This window comes from Polyodon spathula, chromosome 7 (assembly GCF_017654505.1).
Source record: "Polyodon spathula isolate WHYD16114869_AA chromosome 7, ASM1765450v1, whole genome shotgun sequence".
In the NCBI taxonomy this organism is placed as follows: Eukaryota; Metazoa; Chordata; class Actinopteri; order Acipenseriformes; family Polyodontidae; genus Polyodon; species Polyodon spathula.
Genome location: NC_054540.1, coordinates 41317141 through 41343399, shown reverse-complemented (window position 1 = coordinate 41343399; position 26259 = coordinate 41317141). Strand labels below are relative to the sequence as shown.

General features: G+C 40.1%; 1 protein-coding gene across 6 annotated transcripts in view; it reads right to left on the bottom strand.

Moving 5' to 3' along the window:
• Positions 1 to 26259, bottom strand: part of LOC121318624 (WD repeat-containing protein 44-like) — a 121502-nt gene that overhangs the window by 28502 nt on the left and 66741 nt on the right. For 5 of the 6 annotated variants that reach the window (XM_041255498.1, XM_041255495.1, XM_041255496.1 and 2 more), the window contains 3 exons: positions 3154 to 3234; positions 566 to 1184; positions 76 to 206 (listed from right to left, as the gene is read on the bottom strand). In XM_041255498.1, coding sequence (XP_041111432.1) covers positions 76 to 206; positions 566 to 1184; positions 3154 to 3222 — 819 coding nt within the window. In that variant the 5' untranslated portion in view covers positions 3223 to 3234. The remainder of the gene's footprint in view (positions 1 to 75; positions 207 to 565; positions 1185 to 3153; positions 3235 to 26259) is intronic. The other variant, XM_041255497.1, reaches the window with a different exon arrangement.

The window sequence follows — 26259 nt, the reverse complement described above, 5'->3', positions numbered from 1 at the left end:
ATGAATGAGAGGGTTAGGGTTAGGGAGAGCCCTTTTAAAACAGACTGTGCTACAGAAATCAGAATTCCGACTAACCTGAGCAGTGACCACTTTGTCCCCACTGGTTGCACTGGCCAGATCCAAAGAATGCTGCAGATCTTTGGTGATACATTCAATGGCAGTGTTGGGAGACACAAGTCCAATGGATTTAACTGTGTCTGATGGAACTACACCAAAAATTTTTTGAAAAAAGGCATTAAAATACAAAATAGGCACAAACAGGGTTCATGAAGGAACATCATGGCAATTGAGAATTTGTATTACAAATTGCCAATAATAGGGAGCATTTTAAAGTGGTTGTATCTAAAAAATAACCAAATAAAACAGGTTTTCCCTACACTATACTGGTACAGTTTGAAAGAAACCTGTGTTATAGCAAACATGTACTTTCATTTTGAAACATGGTATCTGACACTACACCAGGTTAAAGGTTTTCAGGACAAAATAAGGAATACAAAGTGTATTGCGGGTACTATTCTTAAACGAATGAGTACAAAGGTAGCAGAGTAAGAGACACAGTCCCTACCTTCCAGTGCAGATGGCCGCTGGGATTCCACTCCCTGGTCACTCTTCTTTTTACGCGGGGGAGGGGCAGGTCGAGCAGGCGGGGGGGGTCTGGGTGGGGCGCCCCCTGCTGGAGGGGGAGGTCTCACTGGGCCAGACCTCTTGGTGCTAGCCACAATATCAGGCTCCAGTGTTAACTGGCGTGGGGGTTTGGCAGGTGGAGATGCGTCTTCAAAATCATCCACCATCACATGTTCTAAAATGTCAGCTTTCTTTTGTTCCTTGATCTCCTCTGTTGTTCCCTGTTGCACTGGCACACTTGTGCTCTCAGTGGCCTCCTGCACTAATGCACTGGTGAGATCCAGTGACCTGATCGCGTCTGGAGCCTTGGCAGAGGTCTCTGGAATGCCGTGGCCCGGCTTCTCTGCCTGGTCACCCAAGATGTTCTGTTCTACAGAGTCCTGGCTCCTTTCGCTCCTTTGCTTTTCTGTCGCTAGCAGTTCAGGAAGCTCATGTAGTAGCTCTGCTACCACTACTGAAGAGCCTGGACTCTGAACAACAGGTTCTTTCTGAATTGCTGTCAGAAGTGTGTTTTCTGGGTCAATCTCCTTCCGGCTTTTCTCAATAATGCTGTCAATAATCTGTCAAGACAAACACACTATTGCAAGTAGAGCCTGATGAGTTTGAGTGATTGTGTTCAAATCAGGCAACAATTTGCTTCGAATGAGGCGATGACAGCTCAAGAGATACCAGATTTGCACTTGTACAAAAACATGTTAAATACTGTACACTCACACATTAGATACTTACAAGCAGGATGAATAGTTAATGGGATACTGTAAACGTAGGTATTAGAAGCTATTGAGGCACGTACTTTGCATATTTCCATGTGTGGCTGCATTCAACCAATTAGCCTTAATCATATACATGCCTATTCCAATAAAACAGCATGTTCTCAGATTGGCATGATCAATAATGGTATCTCTATGACCAAAATGATGTTTCTCCAAGTTTTGGTTCAATTAGACCAATCGTTCATAGTTATGGTCATAGAAAATGTAGGTGGAGCTTGACAAGTTATGGTATGAATTTCACAAAAACCTAGGTTTTTGTGGCAGGGGTGGGGCATGTATAAAACAGGGAGAAATCCTTTGTTCGGTGAAGGGAGTTCAGTGAGTTGGTGTTGGTATTTTGAAAAACAGTGTAGTGAAGTCATATGCCCAGCCTACACGTGGTTATTCTTTTGTTTAAACCTTTTACTCCAGCCCTCATGCCATGTTAATTTCTTGTTTCTTTGTTTGTGTATTTGTATTAATAAACATGAACAGTAGCTCTTGAACTGCAGCTTCTGTAATGGACCTAAATAAAGACTTGTATAACGAACAATGACAGCGGTGCTGGGCACTCCGAACGTGTGGTTGGCTTTTGCCTTGCTCCCGTTAGCAGGTGTAGCGGCTGCTGAGGTTGGCCCAGCGGTTGGTCTAAAGCTGGCAGAAGCTCCTCCCCCATTGGTTCTGGAGGTAACAGCTCCTCCCCTTTTGCTGAGGAGACAGCAAAAGCTCCTCCCCCTTTGGCACTGGAGCCAGCACTGCTCTTAATCATAAATGTTAGCTGTGCAGTGCAGATCTCCCTCCAGACTGCACCTAGGGCTGATCCACAATACCTTCCCTCAGGAAGGCTCAGGGGTGAGAGCTCAGGGAGTTAAAAATAAAGGGTTCATATGACTGGAGCTGTATGTGTCTCCTGAGAGGGTCTCCGCTGCAGAAAAGGCCTGAATGCACCCAATTGGAATGTGTTCAAGGCAAGAGTGCACAGGCAACCACATTCAATAGCAGACACTGTGGGAGTTTAATTCTTTACCACGATTGGGGGATACACAGGGAGTGCTGCTACAGGACTGAATAGGTAATAAACTGAATTTAAAAAAAGTTAGCCAACTCCTTTATAGCAGTGCTGAGGGCAATACAGCATACAAACAAACAAAAAGACATGCAATGAAAGGAATCTTGGCAGCAGTGCAAGTATTTCCGGTATCTCTTGTCTTCGAGGGACTTTAACATTGAATTTTGTCCCGCTAGTAATACCTATTCATCGCCTTTTTATTTTATTGTTAGATTTATTCTACAGGCTATACACAGTGACCAACAGAGACACCATTGTACTAATTCATTTATAATTGCTTTATAATTGTTCAGGACAAGGGCAAAAGGAGATGCAACAAACTAAAGTCCCAACAGCTCAACAATTTCTATGAATTGCATAGCTCCATTAAACACTTAATCAGTAATAATAAAGAAAACTACGTCTAGGTAAACATGACATAGTGGAGTTTTTGAAACAGTACTGTACAGATTAAAAACATTAGATATTCTAAAAACTACAGAATGATGCTGTGCACAAAAGTTTCATGGACACCACATCATTTAATTACCAAACACACTTTATAAAACTTTAAATAGCTCACGAATGAACACTTTGTGAATCAGTTCAGTATGTCATTACATTACATTAACTACACATACACCAGTTTCACTACAGACACACAGATCAAATGGACATTTTATTGGAAAATTTTAAACTGGAACAGCCTGCAAGAGTTCAGCAGCAAACCTCAACGGGATCCTCTGGTTTCAGTTCCTGCACTGCAGACACCGGTCCTGCATTCGGAGCATTGCTCATTGCTGGGTGTTCCTATTGAATCAACAGCAAACAGCCTCATTAGGGAGAGCATACACTATAGACATTACAACACTATCATTTGCAATAAAGCAGCGGCCCCCTAGGGGGTCTTGAGGAAGTTTTAAGGGGTCCTCTAAAAACAAACCAGATAATAACCTATTAGCTTCAGCATATCAAAGCATGCGCAGAAATGAACGCATTCTCACGTTACGGAACACGTTCTCGGGTTACGTATGGTGCAATAGAATATTTAAACGAGGCAGTCTTCCCAGCGACAGCGAGTGGAAGCGACAGCGAGTGGGAGAAGTACAGGCGTGGAAAAGTACAGAGCAGTTTTGAAGCAGTTTGAAAGCAGGTTGACGGCTGCAGAAGAAACTAAACTTCAAAAAAAAAAAACCTCAACATGGTCTTCAAGCCAGTAATCTGTGACACCTGCTTGATGTGGGAAATCCAAGAAAACCCAGCGGAGCTAAACCAAGTGTGCGTAAAGTGCCGCGCGATCCAGGATTTGCATAAACTAGTAAGTATGCTAGAAATGGAGCTGGAAGAAGTGAGACAGCAACAGGATCTTGAGGAACTGGCACACCCACAATTCATGGAAGTCTGCATCACCCCTGACAGACTGAAAGCCACCAGGGAGATAGAAGGTCAGAACAGCTGGGTTCAGGTAGGCAGAAGCAGGGAAAAAAAGAAACTTTGTCAAACACAACCACCAGAAATCAAAACAACCAACAGATTTGAGTCACTTCAGAATTTTGATGAGCAGAACCAACAACAAGAGAATGAAAGGAACAACATCCAGGACCCTATTGACAGTGGTGACCAGACAGCAAAAAGAAGGGAGGTCATGATTGTTGGGGACTCCATATTGAGAAACACAGCAAGTTCAATTCGCAGTTTGGACCCCCTTACTACAACAGTGTGCTGCCTTCCGGGAGCCTCGGTCAAGCACATCACTGAAAACGTGGACAGGCTCCTAGAACGAACAGGAGACGACCCGGTAGTAGTCGTCCACATCGGTACAAACAACATTGGAAGAGACAGACCAAAATCCCTGCAAAACAAATTCAGAGAGCTAGGAAGGAAATTAAAAGAGAAAACCAAAACTGTGGTATTTTCTGGTATACTACCCGCACCTTGCAAAGGACCATATGGACAGCTGGAAATAATTAATCAAAACGCATGGCTGAAGACGTGGTGCACACGGGAAGGCTTCACCTATCTTGATCATTGGACCACATTCTACAACGAGGACTATCTGTATAGACGGGATGGACTGCATTTAAATAACAAGGGAACTAGTCTACTCGGAGAAAAGATCCTCGAGCAGGTTCGGAAGCATTTAAACTAGAAAGGAAGGGGGGAGAAATCAACAAAAAAACAGAAGGGAGACCGCATCAAAACAAGAACAACAACTCAGGTAAGACAACCATTAAATGTATTTATCTAAATGCTAGCAGTATCAGAAACAAAATTCTAGAACTTGAAGCTGCTACTGCACTAACAGGTAACTATGATGTGATAGGTGTTACAGAAACGTGGTTATCTGAGAGTGATGGGGACGAATATAATATTTGTGGGTATACACTGTATAGGAAAGACAGGCAGGACAGAAGAGGAGGAGGGGTAGCGCTATACATAAGAAACAGTCTTGAAGCCCAGGTGTTAAACCTGGACAAAGAAAATAAAACCGAATCAATATGGGTCAGAATAACAGACAAAAATTCAAAAGGCATAATAATAGGAGCATGCTATAGACCACCAGATTCAGACGGTGAGCACAATAATCTGTTATACAATGACATTAGAAATGTGTGTAGCAAAGGAGAAGCCATACTAATGGGGGATTTCAACTTCCCCCAAATAAAATGGGAAAACCCGGTGGGTAGCGCGAAGGATGAAATAGAAATGGTGGAAATGACAAATGACTGCTTCCTAACACAATTTGTCAAGGCACCGACTAGAGGGGAGGCATGCCTTGATTTAGTCTTTTCAAATAACGAAGACAGAATAACTAAAACAGAGGTCAGAGAACCACTGGCAAACTCAGACCACAACATGGTCTCATTTGAAGTGTTTTTTAAATCCCCAAAAGTAAAGACTAAAGCTAAGGTTTACAATTTTAGAAAAGCAAACTATGAAGGTATGAAACAGAGACTAACAGAAGTAGACTGGAGTAAAATAGAGAAAACACCCACAGAAGAAGGATGGTTGTTCTTCAAAAATGTAGTACTAGAGGCGCAAAACAATTATATCCCTAAAGTAGACAAATCTAAATGTAAAACTAAATTGCCAAAATGGTTTAATAGATCAATTAAAAAAAATATTCAGCGAAAAAAGGCACTTTACAGAGCATTAAAAAAGGACCAAAAAGAAAGTACGCAGAAAGAGTACACAGAACTGCAAACGCAAGTCAAAAAGGAAGTTAGAAAGGCTAAGAGAGAAATAGAAATAAACATTGCTAAGGGAGCTAAAACCAATTCCAAAATGTTTTTCCAGTATTACAACAGCAAGAGAACATTGAAAAATGTTTAAGAGATACAAATGTATCTAATCTAGAGGAAGAAAAAAAAATAGCAAATATGTTAAATGATTACTTTTCACAAGTTTTTACAAAGGAAGATACTGACAACATGCCCCACATGTCATCCAGTTCCTATCCAGTTTTAAATAACTTTAGCATAACTGAGGCAGAAGTGTTAAAGGGACTAGGAGCTTTTAAAATAAACAAATCCCCTGGGCCGGATGAGATCCTCCCAGTAGTACTCAAAGAAATGAAAGAAGTAATTTACAAACCGCTAACCAAGATCATGCAGCAGTCTCTTGACACAGGGGTGGTACCGACAGACTGGAAAATTGCAAACGTAATACCGATCCACAAAAAGGGAAACAAAACTGAACCAGGTAACTACAGACCAGTAAGCCTGACTTCTATTATATGCAAACTTATGGAAACTATAATAAGATCCAAAATGGAAAATTACCTATATGGTAACAGTATCCTGGGAGACAGTCAACATGGTTTTAGGAAAGGGAGATCGTGCCTAACTAACTTGCTTGATTTTTTTGAGGATGCAACATCGATAATGGATAATCGCAAAGCATATGACATGGTTTATTTAGATTTCCAGAAAGCTTTTGACAAAGTCCCGCACAAAAGATTAATTCTCAAACTGAACGCAGTTGGGATTCAAGGAAACACATGTACATGGATTAGGTAGTGGTTAACATGTAGAAAACAGAAAGTACTGATTAGAGGAAAAACCTCAGAATGGAGTGTGGTAACCAGCGGTGTACCACAGGGATCAGTATTAGGTCCTCTGCTATTCCTAATCTACATTAATGATTTAGATTCTGGTATAGTAAGCAAACTTGTTAAATTTGCAGACGACACAAAAGTAGGAGGAGTGGCAAACACTGTTGCAGCAGCAAAGGTCATTCAAAATGATCTAGACAAGATTCAGAACTGGGCAGACACATGGCAAATTACATTTAATAGAGAAAAGTGTAAGGTACTGCACGCAGGAAATAAAAATGTACATTATAAATATCATATGGGAGATACTGAAATTGGAGAAGGAATCTATGAAAAAGACCTAGGAGTTTTTGTTGACTCAGAAATGTCTTCATCTAGACAATGTGGGGAAGCTATAAAAAAGGCTAACAAGATGCTCGGATACATTGTGAAAAGTGTTGAATTTAAATCAAGGGAAGTAATGTTAAAACTGTACAATGCACTAGTAAGACCTCATCTTGAATATTGTGTTCAGTTCTGGTCACCTCGCTATAAAAAAGATACTGCTGCTCTAGAAAGAGTGCAAAGAAGAGCGACCAGAATTATTCCGGGCTTAAAAGGCATGTCATATGCAGACAGGCTAAAAGAATTGAATCTGTTCAGTCTTGAACAAAGAAGACTACGTGGCGACCTAATTCAAGCATTCAAAATTCTAAAAGGTATTGACTGTGTCGACCCAAGGGACTTTTTCAGCCTGAAAAAAGAAACAAGGACCAGGGGTCACAAATGGAGTTTAGAAAAAGGGGCATTCAGAACAGAAAATAGGAGACACTTTTTTACACAGAGAATTGTGAGGGTCTGGAATCAACTCCCCAGTAATGTTGTTGAAGCTGACACCCTGGGATCCTTCAAGAAGCTGCTTGATGAGATTTTGGGATCAATAAGCTACTAACAACCAAACGAGCAAGATGGGCCGAATGGCCTCATCTCGTTTGTAAACTTTCTTATGTTCTTATGTTCTTATTTCAGTGGGAGCATGACAGATTACAAAGCAGAGGAAAAATCATTGGAAACACACACAATAAATAACAGATAAGGATACATTTTTTTATTCGATCATCAGCATCAAAACAACAAAACTCACAGAATGCTGACACAGAACTTCCTTCAACAAGTTCAACTATAAGGGCTGAGGAACAGCGATGAGATGGTGAGTAAAAAACATAAAGTCGTTTTAAGGAACTACGAAGACAGCTACAACTATTTCAGTTTTATTTGTACTGGAAGTGGAGATATACCTCAACCGCAGTGTCATTTGTGCACAAGTACTGTCCAATGAAACCCTCCAAATTAGAGACATTTAATTACCAAGCATGAAATATATAAAAACAAACACCATTCATTTTTTGAGTGAAAGGCTAAGGAACTGCTTGATAATAAAGCCATAAAGAAATCCACAACTACTGCGGATAAAAAGCTTGCAGTGTCACCATACATAGTGGAGCATAAAATTGCTAAAGCAAAAAAAATAAATTGCATATAATTGCTGAGGAGTTGATAATACCATGTGCCACTGAAATTGTAAGGGAATGTTTGGAGAGCAGAAGGCTAAGAATCTGGCAAAAATACCAACGTCAAATGACACCGTCAAATGACTGATCACTTTTATGTCAGAAAACATAGTTTTGCAGTGCATTGATCGACCGCGTGACAATGACTTTGCCATGCAACTCGAATTCACAGACATTTCTAAAATGCCCATTTACTTGCCTATCTGCAGTATGTATGGAATAAGGAAATAAAGCAATACTTTTTGTTTTGCAAGCTCAAGACAACAACAAAGTCAGACAATACTTTAGCAGAAATCAGCTGGACTAATTTCATTGGGGTCTGCACAACTGGGTTACCTCGGAGACATATTCAGTGAAATGAATAAGCTGAATAAAACTATGCAAGGTGGGAGCACTCATTTTATTGCAAAGCATGAAAGAATAGACGCATTCAGAAGGAAACTACAATCTGGAAAGTTTGTGCCTGTGGGGGGACTATTTATATGTTTAAGCAGTTACATTTTTTCATTCAGGAACGAAACATTGACTTTGACGTAATAAAACCGCAGCTGGCCTACTCAACAAATATAATAGTTACTTTCCTGAACATAGGACGGAACAAGCCGCTACACACCTGTGGGCTATAAACCCCATTAGTGAGAATGCTTACGCTAAACTGCCACCCTCTGTCTCATCAAAGCTGTTAGAAGAGCTGTGGCAAAGTGGTTTGCAATGCACAGGTGCAGTGGTGATGCGGTGTTCAGGAATGATAGACACAAGACAGTTCCCGGTAAAAAAGCAGCTCTTTATTTGCTGACAAATAATAATACCTGGCTATACACAACGATGTGTATCGCTCAGGCAAACCACTGGGTTCAGTCCCGAAATATTAATACACTAAACAGGACACACACAAAACACAATACGGTCACAAGCCCAGAGTGAGTGCTCTTAGTGAAAGTGGTGATTTACAAGTTTATTTGTGTACAATGGTGAAGTGTAGTCCGGGTTTGATTGGTGGCAGTTTAGCTACAACTCCCGGAGGTTAGCCTTTTATAATGACAAGCACAGACAGCAACAAACAAAACACTTAACACTCATGGTAATTAATTACTTCCGTTTCCCCAAACGGGTCCTTTCAGTAACCATAACGAAGGAACAGATTATATTGTCACATCACTTCACACCCTTCGTCATGCCCACAGCAATAGCTAGTTTAATTATGTCTATTCCAATCCATGACTGACATCCATGACATCGCGTATCACATTAGGGAGATGACTTCGGGCATTGTGACTCCGCCCTCTTCCTGGATAGCTGGCTTCCGACTGACCCTAGTACGAGACATACTGTTCCTGTTATACAGCGCCCTCACAGGTTGGAAGGGAGATTGTTGACTAGGATTAATTTCATCAGACAGCTCACTCAGTGAAATGCCGCTGGAGACATTTTGATGTGAGTGCACTGATGAATACAGCACCACTTCTTCAGCAGCACTGAAAGTGTTGGTCTCAATCAGTACACCCTACTTATGCAAAACCGGATTTTCAGTCATGACATTGATGAAAACAAAGTACCGAGCCAAGATGAACATTGACCATGACATGCGTGTGTGCTTAGCGAAGATACCTCCACGTCCTTACAGAATTGTTGCTCAGCACCAGCAAAAAGTTTCACATTGAGTAAGTAAAACAAAAATAATGTTATATCCTGTGAGCTAGGCTGCTCTATTTGTGAAAAGCTAGCTGAAGATGCTTGTAAAAACTGTGGAGGAAACAGAAGTGATGAACCAATGGTGAGTTTTATTTACAGTGAATAATAAACACAAATACTTTTCACTAAAGCAAAAGAAAAAACTAGCCCAATCACCTGGGCCCTATCTAAACTATTATATATATATATATATATATCCCCTCTACCTAAAGAATAAGCCGGCTAAACAGTGCCTAATTCTATCAAAAGCGGTCGCACGTGTTCTTTGAGAAGAGACTACTTGACTACTACTCAGGTAATTGAAATATTTGCAGGAAACTATTAAGTCTCAGGTACATCGTATTCTCAATGTCTTTGTTATTTATATTGTCGTGTTTGCATTCCATAGGATCCAGGTTAATCCTTCAGCAGCCACTCCAGGTAAATATTGTGACTGCGCTAGTAATGGTGAAGCTCTGGCACCTCATGTCATGGATGTTCTCCTTTCAACAATACCCACACAGGCACAAAGTTAATTGAAAATAAAATCTTGGTTGAAACTAAACTGTCTCAGTAGCTGCTATTACCGCTGATTGTAAACACTTTTAGATTTTTTGTTTGTTTCATATAGCACATTGATAGCGTTCATAGGATGTCTACAAAAACGGAGATTTACTTTCACATTCAGAAAAAAGACTCCATTCTAAAGTTCACCACAAGAGGGCCCCTTATGACCATGAAAACTGGTAACTCCTGATAAAAATGATATTGCCTTATAGGGATGGGACGGTATAAATATTGCATGGTAGTTTGGTAAAACATTTCAACGTAAAAAAAAATAAATAAATAAATAAATAAATAAATACTTTGTTTAGCTGATGGTAAAAACAATTTGGAAATGATCAGTCTTATTGTTTAACACAAGTTATATCACGGGTTATTTAAGAGAAGAGATGAGTTGTTTATTTTTTCAACCGGATAAATAAAATATGTATATATATAAAAAAATATTAATACTAAAATGTGTTATTGGATTTAAAGCTGCACGTTAGGTACGACATTGCACAAGTAAGCTTCCAATGATTACAGTATGTAACACAATTTTTGTTCCTGGGTAGTAAGTGTTATTTCCTAACTGCTTATGCCTCAAAAGTATAGAAAATGGCTATTATTCCCCACAAACTTTGCTTTTGTGACCAGGACAGTGATATTTTGAAATTTCCCTATTTCCAATGAGAAAATGGGCGAATTTGTGTCTTTTCGTTCACATAAAGTCAGAAAAACACAACATATGAATCCAAATTAACATGTATTTATACTGAAGTAATACAAAAATGCCTACAAAAGATTTAGGAGAGAGTAGTTTTTTGAGATTTACGATTATACTGTAAATCACTTTCACGAATCAGCCCCCAGATGTAGTCTCCCATCATGTTCTCGTTATACTGTCCTTGGTAGCGACGTTCAAAGTCCAGTATATCCTGGTGGAAGCGCTCGCCTTGCTCCTCCAAGTACGCTCCCATGTTCTCCTTGAATTTATCAAGATGAGCATCAAGGATATGGACTTTGAGGGATGTCCTACAGCCCATTGTGCCGTAGTTCTTCACCAGAGTCTCAACCAGCTCCACAGTTTTCGGCCTTGTGATTGCCCAGGAAGCCCCGAACCACTGCGACAAAGCTGTTCCAAGCTGCTTTCTCCTTACTAGTGAGCTTCTTGGGGAATTCATTGCACTCCAGGATCTTCTTTATCTGTGGTCTGACGAAGAAGTCTTGAAGGTACTTGAAGGCTGCCAACTCCTTATCTAGAGCTCTGACAAATTGTTTCACAGGGCCCAATTTGATGTGCAGTGGTGGCATCAGCACCTTCCGGGGGTCCACCAGTGGCTCCCACTTGACGTTGTTCCTCCCCACAGAGAACTCGGTCCGCTGTGGCCAGTCCCGCCTGTGGTAGTGCGCCTTGGTGTCCCTGCTGTCCCAAAGGCAAAGATAGCAGGGAAACTTGGTAAAACCGCCTTGGAGACCCATCACGAATGCCACCATTTTGAAGTCTCCTATGACCTCCCAGCCGTACTCATCATACTTCAAGGCGTCCAGCAAGGTCTTGGTGCTGTTGTAATCCTCTTTGAGGTGCCCGAGCGAGCCAGGGGAAGAGACGGGTACTTGTTACCATTATGGAGCAGCACGGCTTTGAGGCTCCTGGATGAGCTGTCAATGAAGAGGCGCCACTCATTCTGGTTACAGGCGATTCAGATTGCCTCGAACAGACTGGTCACACTGTGGCAGAAGCAGAGCCCATCTTGACGGGTGAAGAAGCTGGGAAAAGGTTGGTGACGCTTCCTCTGATCTGCGACTTGCACACTTTCATCCAATAAGTTCCACTGCTTGAGCCTAGACGTCAAAAGCTCAGCATTGGACTTGGTGAGACCAAGATCTCTAATCAAGTCGTTGAGGTCTTTTTGGTTGGGGTAGTATGGGTTTCTCTCCTCAGCTCCACCTCTGAAATTGTCATCTGGATCTACAACGTCTTCCTCGCTCTCTGACTTGCTGCTCTCTTCTAAAGACGGCTGCTCTCTCTCCGGAGGAGTGGGTACGGGGAGCTCATGGCAGTGTGGCACCGGGGCGATGGATGAAGGAAGGTCCGGACACTTGATAGCAGGTGCATTCTTGCCAGTCTGACGTTTGGAAGGGTCCACCATGCAGAAGTAGCAGTTGCTTGAGTGGTCAGTGGGTTTCTGACAAATTCTTGGGATAGCGAACTTCATGGCTCTCTTTTCCCCTACAAAAAAATGTACCATCCTACAGAAATACATTTATTTCACCCATGACTAATGTGTAAGAGATTCTCGCAACATTTTTCATATATGATATATTTTTTCAATAACATTGAAAATTGTAAAACATTTTAAAATTAAAAACTTTTACAATTTTAAAAATTTTAACAAATTTTATAACATAAAATTCCGAGCAACAATTGTCCATTTTACCTTCCAGAGTTTTTTTGCAGTGGTCGCAGGTGAAATAAAGTGCCCAGGGTTTGTCTTGATCCCCGACAGGCATGCCGAAATATGCCTTGTAGGCCTCACACATCTTAGCAGATGCTTCCACGGAGTACTTTTTCGCTCGTCTTGATAAATTGGCCACAGACATAGCAAAATGCGTCTGCCGGATGCTTGCAGCCTTTGATGCCATCTCAGAAAAATGCAGATATGTATCCACTTAGGCAGCTGGAACCAAACTGAACTGGTGGGCTTAAGGCCCCTGTATTTATACTACTATTTATATTACTGGAAAGTTCTAGAAAGTTCTAGAAGTTACTCCAAGTTTACTCAGCACTGAATCTATTTGGAATGTTCTGGAAAATAGGTAAAATTCAAAATATCACTGTCCTGGTCACAAAAGCAAAGTTTGTGGGGAATAATAGCCATTTTCTATACTTTTGAGGCATAAGCAATTAGGAAATAACACTTACTACCCAGGAACCAAAAAAAAAAAAAAATTGTTACACGGTGTTATTACACATGTGGAGTATGTAAAAAAAAAAAAAAAAAAAAGATTTCTTCAGTTACCTAAGAAAATTGGAACACTGTATCACGGAGATGCGCTGTAGACAGCACTCAACTCCACCCACAGAAATCTGTACAGATTCTGCACAGCCCTGCGCAGCTTTGAAATGTTACTGCGGGAGGCTGGCTGTGGCTGTGAACCAGAGGCACAATGCAAAGATCACGAGTCACCTGCTAAACGTAATGCAAATAACCACTAAAACTACTGCTGCCACCTTGTAGCGGAGGCAAATGACATTTTATCATGCTACAATGAAGCCATGAACAGCCTTGTGAATGCTATATTAAATAAATCAATAATTTAAACAATGTACTAAATCTGTGATAAGTGATGTATCATTTTACAATAAAGTTATTGTTAATCAATTACATTAAACTGACTTTTGATAATCCAGACAAATATAAATATAGCACATTGAAAATATGTGCTGTGCTGCAAGGTTTGGAGAAGGCGTTTCTCTAAAAGCTGTGTGTGACAGAAAGACAGCAGCCAAGAGCAGCCGGCGCAGCAAGTTTGGGTAACAGAACGCAGCATTGAAACGTATATTCTGTGTCATTGACTGTTTCCTTCAAAAAACCATTATCAAACTACAGTATCAGTTCACAAAAAGATCTTCCTCAGACAATTTGCTAAGGCTGCAAGTACCATCGCTTGATTTAGAAGTGTGTTTGCAGTTCAAAAATGCTTTAACCGTTGTATAAAGGAGTTACGATAATTGCGGTGTAGAAATAAATGGCATTAATACCGTAATGTACCTAAACCGAAAAACCGGTATAACAACCCAGTCCTATTGCCTTACCCTGCAACATATACTGTTTAATACTAATATTTTTTTAAGAGTGTAAAATTGAATTTTTTTATATTATTGTCATTTTTTCGTAACATTACTGTACAGAAATTTGACGGCTGGGGTATTTAAAATATGCAGTTGAAAGTTCCACAGCACGTGCAATGCACTCTATTACAACTAATCACAAGTAGTAATCACAATTAATACTAAATCAACATTTATTAAATACTAATCGTTATCCTACAGAAAACACACACTATAAAATGAGGCTTTGACAAAATTTTCGTATGATACTTGTTCTGGTGTAAACGCCTGGAAATCTTAAAGTTGCTTGCAACTTCTAGTTTTTAATTAATTTTCTACAAATTTCTAGAATCTTTTTTTTCACTTGGAAGTTGTGGGGTAGGATGTGCACATAAATGAAAAAAAGCAAAACAAAAAAAACTGCATTTTAATTTCAGGCTACAAGGCAACAAAATTGAACATTTTCAAAAGGGGGTGCAGACTTTCTATAGGCACTGTATATAAATGCCAATTGCTGTGGATAAACACATCAGCCAAATCAATTAATATGACGTATTTTTCTAGCTTGCTATTAATTAATTTATACATTTATAATATAAACATGTATTCATTTACACATTTATTTAATAATATTTATATCTAAATGTATTTATTCCTTTATGCATTTGTTTAAATAATTTACTTATTTCTACCAAATAAATTATTCATTTATTTATTTTTAATTAAACAAAGAACTACATTCTACCAAACAGGAAACCAGATATTTTCAAACAGGAAATAGAGCATTTCTAGAATTGAGCTGAACCTTCAGGTTTTCAGCAAAAGCTGATCAGGCATGGATATAAGCTTAAACAATTAACGCAGCGAGCTAAGTCCTTGTGCTCTTCAAGGATGTCATGTTGCAAGTTCAAAAGAACGGTCGTTTTTATTTTTATTTATTTTTTTTGTGCAATATGTGCGGTTTTAAAACAAACATATTGTTTAATATAAATGGTGTGGATAGCAAACTGCTTGCGATCCCCTCTAGCGTTGGAGACAGCAGCAACGGCTCCTCTCCCTCTGCACTGGAGATGGTAGCGATAACTCCTCTCCCTCTGCAAACTCCTCCTCCTCCTCCTGGAGAATGGGGCAGTTGACCACAAACTAGCCCCACTCCCCGCAGGCAGTGCACGTTCATGGCCTCAAGAGCACTGAGGTAGGCTTCCCAGCTTCCCTTCAGTCGTCCCTCCCCCTTCTCCTCCTCTCCAGGGTGGGGGCAGTTGACGACGGACGGCCCCCCCTTCCTGTAGGAATGGCCCCAACTTGAGGCCTCGACCAGGCGAAGGTAGCCATCCCAGCAACCACTCTTGGGCTTCCCTTTCTTGGGCTCCTGACACTCGGGCTCCACCATCATGGGCACTGGAACTGGCACGTGCTTCTTACCCACCTTCTTAGCACCACCCTTCCTTCCCTTCTATGGGTCAGGTGATTTGTGCCCAACCTCGCCGATGGCAAAGCACCACTCCTCCCCTCCTCACCTTGATCGAAGGCCTGCACAAAGAGGGGGTCTTCGTATGGGCACACGTCAGGGAGGTGCCCATACTCCAGGCAGGCGAGACACCATGTAGCCACTCTTTCCTTTAACTCCCACTGATGTTCATACCACCTCTCCATGTAGGCATCCACTTTATCCATTTTTCTTTTTTTTTTTTTCCCCTCCCCAAACCAAAAAAAACTATTTTTTACAAAAAAAAAAAAACAGCAGTATTCCTGGTCTGACGCTTGGCGGCATTACTGTCCCGGTTCTGACACCAACTGTAAGAGGGTGGCTTTGCAGGGGTCAGACCAGAACAGAAAACAAAACAATGAATGGCGGGGCAAAACTAACGCTACGGCGCTCAATATTTTATTAAACAATAAACTAAATAAAGATTTAAACAAAACACCACAAAACAAAAGGCACGTTGGCCAAACAAATGAACAAATAACAAAAAAGTATCATGCAGGTGTTTAAGCCAGCACACTTAGCAATTGTAATTATTCTTAGCTATAATTTACCTCCTCACTCCCATTCTCTACTTCTAGACACTCCACCCTCAACAAAGACAGCTGCAGGCTTTTATATTCTGGCCGAGGGGTTAACTAGCTATTAATGAATTATCTTATTACCCCTAGTCCAAAGTTTGCATGAGTTTAATAAGGATATGTGACTATCAGCTAGTTAAATAATCAGTAGCTGATAAGTCACGCATCCTCACAAGTTTTTAAAAATAAAAAATGATGGCGGCAGCTTGACATCTGCGCCGCAAACAATAAGACAAATAATAAAGCACCACACATACAGTGCCTATAGAAAGTCTACACCCCTTTTCAAAATGTTCACCTTTTGTTGCCTTATAGCCTGGAATTAAAATGCACTAAAAAAGTTTTTCTACACATCCTACCCCACAACTTCCAAGTGAAAAAAATATTCTAGAAATTCGTAGAAAATTAATTAAAAACAAAAACTGAAATCGCTTGGTTGGATAAGTGTCCACCCCCCTTGTAATAGCAATCCTAAATTAGCTCAGGTGTAACCAATCGTCTTCAAAATCACACACCAAGTTAAGGGGCCTCCACCTGTGTTAAATAGTAGTTAAATTTCACATAATTTCACAATATATTCAGCGGTTCCTGTAGGTTCCCTCTGCTGGGTAGTGCATTTCAAAGCAAAGACTCAACCATGAGCACCAAGGTGCTTTCAAAAGAACAGGGACAAAGATGTTGAAAGGCACAGATCAAGTGATGGGTATAAAAACTATCAAAGGTCTTGAATATCCCTTGGAGCAAGGAAGTGGAAGGTGTATGGCACCACCAAGACCCTGCCTAGATCAGGCCGTCCCTCAAAACTGGATGCCCAAGCAAGAAGGAGACTGAGAAACATCCCAAGCACTCCACAAATCTGGCCTGTATGGTAGGGTGGCAAGAAGGAAGCCATTACTGGGCAGACGCATAGCAAATGACATTTAATAGAGAAAAGTGTAAGGTACTGCACGCAGGAAATAAAAATGTGCATTATAAATATCATATGGGAGATACTGAAATTGAAGAAAGAATCTATGAAAAAGACCTAGGAGTTTTTTGTTGACTCAGAAATGTCTTCATCTAGACAATGTGGGGAAGCTATAAAAAAAAGCCCAACAAGATTCTCGGATACATTGTGAAAAGTGTTGAATTTAAATCAAGGAAAGTAACGTTAAAATGTACAATGCATAAGTAAGACCTCATCTTAATATTGTGTTCAGTTCTGGTCACCTCGCTACAGAAAGGATATTACTGCTCTAGAAAAAGTGTAAAGAAGAGCGACCAGAATTATTCCGGGTTTAAAAGGCGTCATATGGAGACAGGCTAAAAAAGAACTGAATCTGTTAAGTCTTGAACAAAGAAGACTACGTGGCGACCTGATTCAAGCATTCAAAATTCTAAAAGGTATTGATAATGTCGACCCAAGGGACTTTTTCAGCCTGAAAAAAGAAACAAGGACCAGGGGTCACAAATGGAGATTAGACAAAGGGGCATTCAGAACAGAAAATAGGAGGCACTTTTTTACACAGAGAATTGTGAGGGTCTGGAATCAACTCCCCAGTAATGTTGTTGAAGCTGACACCCTGGGATCCTTCGAGAAGCTGCTTGATGAGAATCTGGGATCAATAAGCTACTAACAACCAAACGAGCATGATTGCAAACCTCTAGTTTGTAAACTTTATGTTCTTATGGTCTAACAAAATGTGAAAAAAGTTCAAGGGGGTGTATACTTTCTATAGGCATTGTATATATAGGAGCAGGACAATATTGCATCTTGTTACCGCCTAACCTTCACTATATATCTGTGAAACACACAATGCATTTAACATCATTTATTGCATTTAACATCACTGATAGTTTATTTTTTTAACTATTTTACTGTACAATGAAACAGGGCCTTGAGTAAAATGTGCATCTTAAGGGCACTAAGGAAAAACTCTTCAAACCATTGCCTACAGTGTACTAGTCATAATCAGGAAAGTACTGTACTATGAAAGTACGACCTTGAGCTATGAAATAAACACATGGCTACAGTAGAAAAGCTCTCAGAAAATGTCACGTGAGATTGATACTATGCATGTAGAAGAAACCTTGTTTTTAATTGGTTTTGTGTTTTAGTAACATATGCTGCAGCAATGAGCAGACAATCTATGTGCAGTGCATTATGCAGAATACCAATTACCATTAGTTACAGAGCTCTTGTGTGTTTTGACATTAGCTAAAGCACATTACAGTTAAACGAGGCAGTCTTCCCAGCGACAGCGAGTGGGAGAAGTACAGGAGTGGAAAAGTACAGAGCAGTTTCGAAGCAGAAAGGAGAAATTGCATCTTGAATTGCTTTAATCAGAAAACAGAGGACATTGGGGAAACACAGCAGCAGCTCAAAGTCAAACAGCCGCGTGTGTTTTTCTGATAACAAACAAGCTGAAACTCGGAGCAGCTGATTCAAATTCAGCGCCGTTTTGAGACACGGGCGAGGGGGGGAGCCAACAGCACAGCAGAACAACGCAGTTAAACGAGGCAGTCTTCCCAGCGACAGCGAGTGGGAGAAGTACAGGCGTGGAAAAGTACAGAGCAGTTTCGAAGCAGTTTGAAAGCAGGTTGACGGCTGCAGAAGAAACTAAACTTAAAAAAAAAAAAAAAAAAACCTCAACATGGTCTTCAAGCCAGTAATCTGTGACACCTGCTTGATGTGGGAAATCCGAGAAAACCCAGCGGAGCTAAACCAAGTGTGCGTAAAGTGCCGCGCGATCCAGGATTTGCATAAACTAGTAAGTATGCTAGAAATGGAGCTGGAAGAAGTGAGACAGCAACAGGATCTTGAGGAACTGGCACACCCACAATTCATGGAAGTCTGCATCACCCCTAACAGACTGAAAGCCACCAGGGAGATAGAAGGTCAGAACAGCTGGGTTCAGGTAGGCAGAAGCAGGGAAAAAAAGAAACTTCGTCAAACACAACCACCGGAAATCAAAACAACCAACAGATTTGAGTCACTTCAGAAGTCACTTCAGAACATCCAGGACCCTATTGACAGTGGTGACCAGACAGCAAAAAGAAGGGAGGTCATGATTGTTGGGGACTCCATATTGAGAAACACAGCAAGTTCAATTCGCAGTTTGGACCCCCTTACTACAACAGTGTGCTGCCTTCCGGGAGCCTCGGTCAAGCACATCACTGAAAACGTGGACAGGCTCCTAGAACGAACAGGAGACGACCCGGTAGTAGTCGTCCACATCGGTACAAACAACATTGGAAGAGACAGACCAAAATCCCTGCAAAACAAATTCAGAGAGCTAGGAAGGAAATTAAAAGAGAAAACCAAAACTGTGGTATTTTCTGGTATACTACCCGCACCTTGCAAAGGACCATATGGACAGCTGGAAATAATTAATCAAAACGCATGGCTGAAGACGTGGTGCACACGGGAAGGCTTCACCTATCTTGATCATTGGACCACATTCTACAACGAGGACTATCTGTATAGACGGGATGGACTGCATTTAAATAACAAGGGAACTAGTCTACTCGGAGAAAAGATCCTCGAGCAGGTTCGGAAGCATTTAAACTAGAAAGGAAGGGTGGAGAAATCAACAAAAAAACAGAAGGGAGACCGCATTAAAACAAGAACAACAACTCAGGTAAGACAACCATTAAATGTATTTATCTAAATGCTAGAAGTATCAGAAACAAAATTCTAGAACTTGAAGCAACTTGAAGCTACTGCACTAACAGGTAACTATGATGTGATAGGTGTTACAGAAACGTGGTTATCTGAGAGTGATGGGGACGAATATAATATTTGTGGGTATACACTGTATAGGAAAGACAGGCAGGACAGAAGAGGAGGAGGGGTAGCGCTATACATAAGAAACAGTCTTGAAGCCCAGGTGTTAAACCTGGACAAAGAAAATAAAACCGAATCAATATGGGTCAGAATAACAGACAAAAATTCAAAAGGCATAATAATAGGAGCATGCTATAGACCGCCAGATTCAGACGGTGAGCAAAATAATCTGTTATACAATGACATTAGAAATGTGTGTAGCAAAGGAGAAGCCATACTAATGGGGGATTTCAACTTCCCCCAAATAAAATGGGAAAACCCGGTGGGTAGCACGAAGGATGAAATAGAAATGGTGGAAATGACAAATGACTGCTTCCTAACACAATTTGTGAAGGCACCCACTAGAGGGGAGGCATGCCTTGATTTAGTCTTTTCAAATAACGAAGATAGAATAACTAAAACAGAGGTCAGAGAACCACTGGCAAACTCAGACCACAACATGGTCTCATTTGAAGTGTTTTTTAAATCCCCAAAAGTAAAGACTAAAGCTAAGGTTTACAATTTTAGAAAAGCAAACTATGAAGGTATGAAACAGAGACTAACAGAAGTAGATTGGAGTAAAATAGAGAAAACACCCACAGAAGAAGGATGGTTGTTCTTCAAAAACGTAGTACTAGAGGCGCAAAACAATTATATCCCTAAAGTAGACAAATCTAAATGTAAAACTAAATTGCCAAAATGGTTTAATAGATCAATTTAAAAAAATATTCAGCGAAAAAAGGCACTTTACAGAGCATTAAAAAAGGACCAAAAAGAAAGTACACAGAAAGAGTACACAGAACTGCAAACGCAAGTCAAAAAGGAAGTTAGAAAGGCCAAGAGAGAAATAGAAATGAACATTGCTAAGGGAGCTAAAACCAATTCCAAAATGTTTTTCCAATATTACAACAGCAAGAGAACATTCAAAGAGGAGATTAAATGTTTAAGAGATACAAATGGCAAAATCGTAGAGGAAGAAAAAAAAATAGCAAATATGTTAAATGATTACTTTTCACAGGTTTTTACAAAGGAAGATACTGACAACATGCCCCACATGTCATCCAGTTCCTATCCAGTTTTAAATAACTTTAGCATAACTGAGGCAGAAGTGTTAAAGGGACTAGGAGCTCTTAAAATAAACAAATCCCCTGGGCCGGATGAGATCCTCCCAGTAGTACTCAAAGAAATGAAAGAAGTAATTTACAAACCGCTAACCAAGATCATGCAGCAGTCTCAAACTGAACACAGTTGGGATTCAAGGAAACACATGTACATGGATTAGGGAGTGGTTAACATGTAGAAAACAGAAAGTACTGATTAGAGGAAAAACCTCAGAATGGAGTGTGGTAACCAGCGGTGTACCACAGGGATCAGTATTAGGTCCTCTGCTATTCCTAATCTACATTAATGATTTAGATTCTGGTATAGTAAGCAAACTTGTTAAATTTGCAGACGACACAAAAGTAGGAGGAGTGGCAAACACTGTTGCAGCAGCATTCAGAACTGGGCAGACACATGGCAAATGACATTTAATAGAGAAAAGTGTAAGGTACTGCACGCAGGAAATAAAAATGTACATTATAAATATCATATGGGAGATATTGAAATTGGAGAAGGAATCTATGAAAAAGACCTAGGAGTTTTTGTTGACTCAGAAATGTCTTCATCTAGACAATGTGGGGAAGCTATAAAAAAGGCTAACAAGATGCTCGGATACATTGTGAAAAGTGTTGAATTTAAATCAAGGGAAGTAATGTTAAAACTGTACAATGCACTAGTAAGACCTCATCTTGAATATTGTGTTCAGTTCTGGTCACCTCGCTATAAAAAAGATATTGCTGCTCTAGAAAGAGTGCAAAGAAGAGCGACCAGAATTATTCCGGGCTTAAAAGGCATGTCATATGCAGACAGGCTAAAAGAATTGAATCTGTTCAGTCTTGAACAAAGAAGACTACGTGGCGACCTAATTCAAGCATTCAAAATTCTAAAAGGTATTGACAGTGTCGACCCAAGGGACTTTTTCACAGAGAATTGTGAGGGTCTGGAATCAACTCCCCAGTAATGTTGTTGAAGCTGACACCCTGGGATCCTTCAAGAAGCTGCTTGATGAGATTTTGGGATCAATAAGCTACTAACAACCAAACGAGCAAGATGGGCCGAATGGCCTCCTCTCGTTTGTAAACTTTCTTATGTTCTAATTCTCTGTGTAAAAAAGTGTCTCCTATTTTCTGTTCTGAATGCCCCTTTTTCTAAACTCCATTTGTGACCCCTGGTCCTTGTTTCTTTTTTCAGGCTGAAAAAGTCCCTTGGGTCGACACTGTCAATACCTTTTAGAATTTTGAATGCTTGAATTAGGTCGCCACGTAGTCTTCTTTGTTCAAGACTGAACAGATTCAATTCTTTTAGCCTGTCTGCATATGACATGCCTTTTAAGCCCGGAATAATTCTGGTCGCTCTTCTTTGCACTCTTTCTAGAGCAGCAATATCTTTTTTATAGCGAGGTGACCAGAACTGCACACAATATTCAAGATGAGGTCTTACTAGTGCATTGTACAGTTTTAACATTACTTCCCTTGATTTAAATTCAACACTTTTCACAATGTATCCGAGCATCTTGTTAGCCTTTTTTATAGCTTCCCCACATTGTCTAGATGAAGACATTTCTGAGTCAACAAAAACTCCTAGGTCTTTTTCATAGATTCCTTCTCCAATTTCAATATCTCCCATATGATATTTATAATGTACATTTTTATTTCCTGCGTGCAGTACCTTACACTTTTCTCTATTAAATGTCATTTGCCATGTGTCTGCCCAGTTCTGAATGCTGCTGCAACAGTGTTTGCCACTCCTCCTACTTTTGTGTCGTCTGCAAATTTAACAAGTTTGCTTACTATACCAGAATCTAAATCATTAATGTAGATTAGGAATAGCAGAGGACCTAATACTGATCCCTGTGGTACACCGCTGGTTACCACACTCCATTCTGAGGTTTTTCCTCTAATCAGTACTTTCTGTTTTCTACATGTTAACCACTCCCTAATCCATGTACATGTGTTTCCTTGAATCCCAACTGCGTTCAGTTTGAGAATTAATCTTTTGTGCAGGACTTTGTCAAAAGCTTTCTGGAAATCTAAATAAACCATGTCATATGCTTTGCAATTATCCATTATCGATGTTGCATCCTCAAAAAAATCAAGCAAGTTAGTTAGGCACGATCTCCCTTTCCTAAAACCATGTTGACTGTCTCCCAGTACCCTGTTACCATATAGGTAATTTTCCATTTTGGATCTTATTATAGTTTCCATAAGTTTGCATATAATAGAAGTCAGGCTTACTGGTCTGTAGTTACCTGGTTCAGTTTTGTTTCCCTTTTTGTGGATCGGTATTACGTTTGCAATTTTCCAGTCTGTCGGTACCACCCCTGTGTCAAGAGACTGCTGCATGATCTTGGTTAGCGGTTTGTAAATAACTTCTTTCATTTCTTTGAGTACTACTGGGAGGATCTCATCCGGCCCAGGGGATTTGTTTATTTTAAGAGCTCCTAGTCCCTTTAACACTTCTGCCTCAGTTATGCTAAAGTTATTTAAAACTGGATAGGAACTGGATGACATGTGGGGCATGTTGTCAGTATCTTCCTTTGTAAAAACTGTGAAAAGTAATCATTTAACATATTTGCTATTTTTTTTTCTTCATCTACGATTTTGCCATTTGTATCTCTTAAACATTTAATCTCCTCTTTGAATGTTCTCTTGCTGTTGTAATATTGGAAAAACATTTTGGAATTGGTTTTAGCTCCCTTAGCAATGTTTATTTCTATTTCTCTCTTGGCCTTTCTAACTTCCTTTTTGACTTGCGTTTGCAGTTCTGTGTACTCTTTCTGTGTACTTTCTTTTTGGTCCTTTTTTAATGCTCTGTAAAGTGCCTTTTTTCGCTGAATATTTTTTTTAATTGATCTATTAAACCATTTTGGCAATTTAGTTTTACATTTAGATTTGTCTACTTTAGGGATGTAATTGTTTTGCGCCTCTAGTACTACATTTTTGAAGAACAACCATCCTTCTTCTGTGGGTGTTTTCTCTATTTTACTCCAATCTACTTCTGTTAGTCTCTGTTTCATACCTTCATAGTTTGCTTTTCTAAAGTTGTAAACCTTAACTTTAGTCTTTACTTTTGGGGATTTAAAAAACACTTCAAATGAGACCATGTTGTGGTCTGAGTTTGCCAGTGGTTCTCTGACCTCTGTTTTAGTTATTCTATCTTCGTTATTTGAAAAGACTAAATCAAGGCATGCCTCCCCTCTAGTGGGTGCCTTCACAAATTGTGTTAGGAAGCAGTCATTTGTCATTTCCACCATTTCAATTTCATCCTTCGTGATACCCACCGGGTTTTCCCATTTTATTTGGGGGAAGTTGAAATCCCCCATTAGTATGGCTTCTCCTTTGCTACACACATTTCTAATGTCATTGTATAACAGATTATTGTGCTCACCGTCTGAATCTGGCGGTCTATAGCATGCTCCTATTATTATGCCTTTTGAATTTTTGTCTGTTATTCTGACCCATATTGATTCGGTTTTATTTTCTTTGTCCAGGTTTAACACCTGGGCTTCAAGACTGTTTCTTATGTATAGCGCTACCCCTCCTCCTCTTCTGTCCTGCCTGTCTTTCCTATACAGTGTATACCCACAAATATTATATTCGTCCCCATCACTCTCAGATAACCACGTTTCTGTAACACCTATCACATCATAGTTACCTGTTAGTGCAGTAGCTTCAAGTTGCTTCAAGTTCTAGAATTTTGTTTCTGATACTTCTAGCATTTAGATAAATACATTTAATGGTTGTCTTACCTGAGTTGTTGTTCTTGTTTTGATGCGGTCTCCCTTCTGTTTTTTTGTTGATTTCTCCCCCCTTCCTTTCTAGTTTAAATGCTTCCGAACCTGCTGCCGAATTGTGAGGGTCTGGAATCAACTCCCCAGTAATGTTGTTGAAGCTGACACCCTGGGATCCTTCAAGAAGCTGCTTGATGAGATTTTGGGATCAATAAGCTACTAACAACCAAACGAGGAAGATGGGCCGAATGGCCTCCTCTCGTTTGTAAACTTTCTTATGTTCTTATGTTCTTACAGGAAAACCCAATCAGTGGAACAGTAACTCCTGAACTAATTGTTGCTGTTCGGGTCAGAAACTACAACCACCTCCTCCTCCATCTGTGTTCAGAACACAGCAGGTTCTACACACATTAATGGGCACTGGCCATGTTTCATTAAGGGTAATCAATTCTGCTGAATAAGAGTAAAGCAGCTGGGAGAGACAGGCTTTCGCCCACAGCCACTCTCAGTCAACTGCATCTCCAGGCTGAGGAACAATAAATCAAGAGGAAACTACAACATCACCACCACTGCCACTATACAGAACACATGTTCATTTAAACACAAATAACTTTCAACCACGGTCATTTAAAAGTGTCCTGGAAAATTAGAAAATCAGCTGCAGGCTGGCAAGTTAATACAACACAGTATTTACAAGTGTGTAACCTTTAGACCAAGCTGCTGCTCACTGAAATTACACAGCAGTGTGTGAACAAAAAGTCTGTTCAGATAGAGTGTGCTGCTCTTACTCAATAGTAGCTCATTTGTTTCTAAAAATCTGGGAACTGAACAAGAATATGATAATAGTTGTACCAAATTTAAATTATAAGCTTATATGCTTATTAGCTATCTTTGTAACAGTAAGACAGCAGAGGTGGGCATATTACAATAAAACAGGGAACAATACAATAAATATCCTCTCAATGCACATTTCAGTTGACAAATAGCTTCTGTGGAAGGGGGTGGAGATTTGGCAGATTTTCTAGCACTGCATATAGTGCCCTACATGTGAATGTCAAATGGGAATGTAATAAAAGTACTGTACCAGTACATGTTTGTAATTGTTCATGCAGTCACTAGCCTGTGCCCATTTTTTGCAGGACAGTTCATTTTTACTTAAAATTTTGTGTTTTCCTCAAAAGTGCAGAAGTTAAAATTTATTAAAAAAAAAAAAAAAAAAAAAACACTGTGGGCCTCGCCATGCCACACCTTATCATCAGGAACTACAAGCTTACATTGGGACAGTCCTAACATGATGAGCTATGACTGCAGTCAGAGTGAACAGCTTCTGATGAGCTGTGACTGCAATTACACTGTACAGTACAAGACTTTCATAACAACACAGACGACTACAAGTGAGTGTTTGTTTGTTCATCTTGTCTGTAATTGTTACTTGTGTTTTACAGACGGCTTCCACGTTCCGGAGCTGTCGCTAATGGCCAG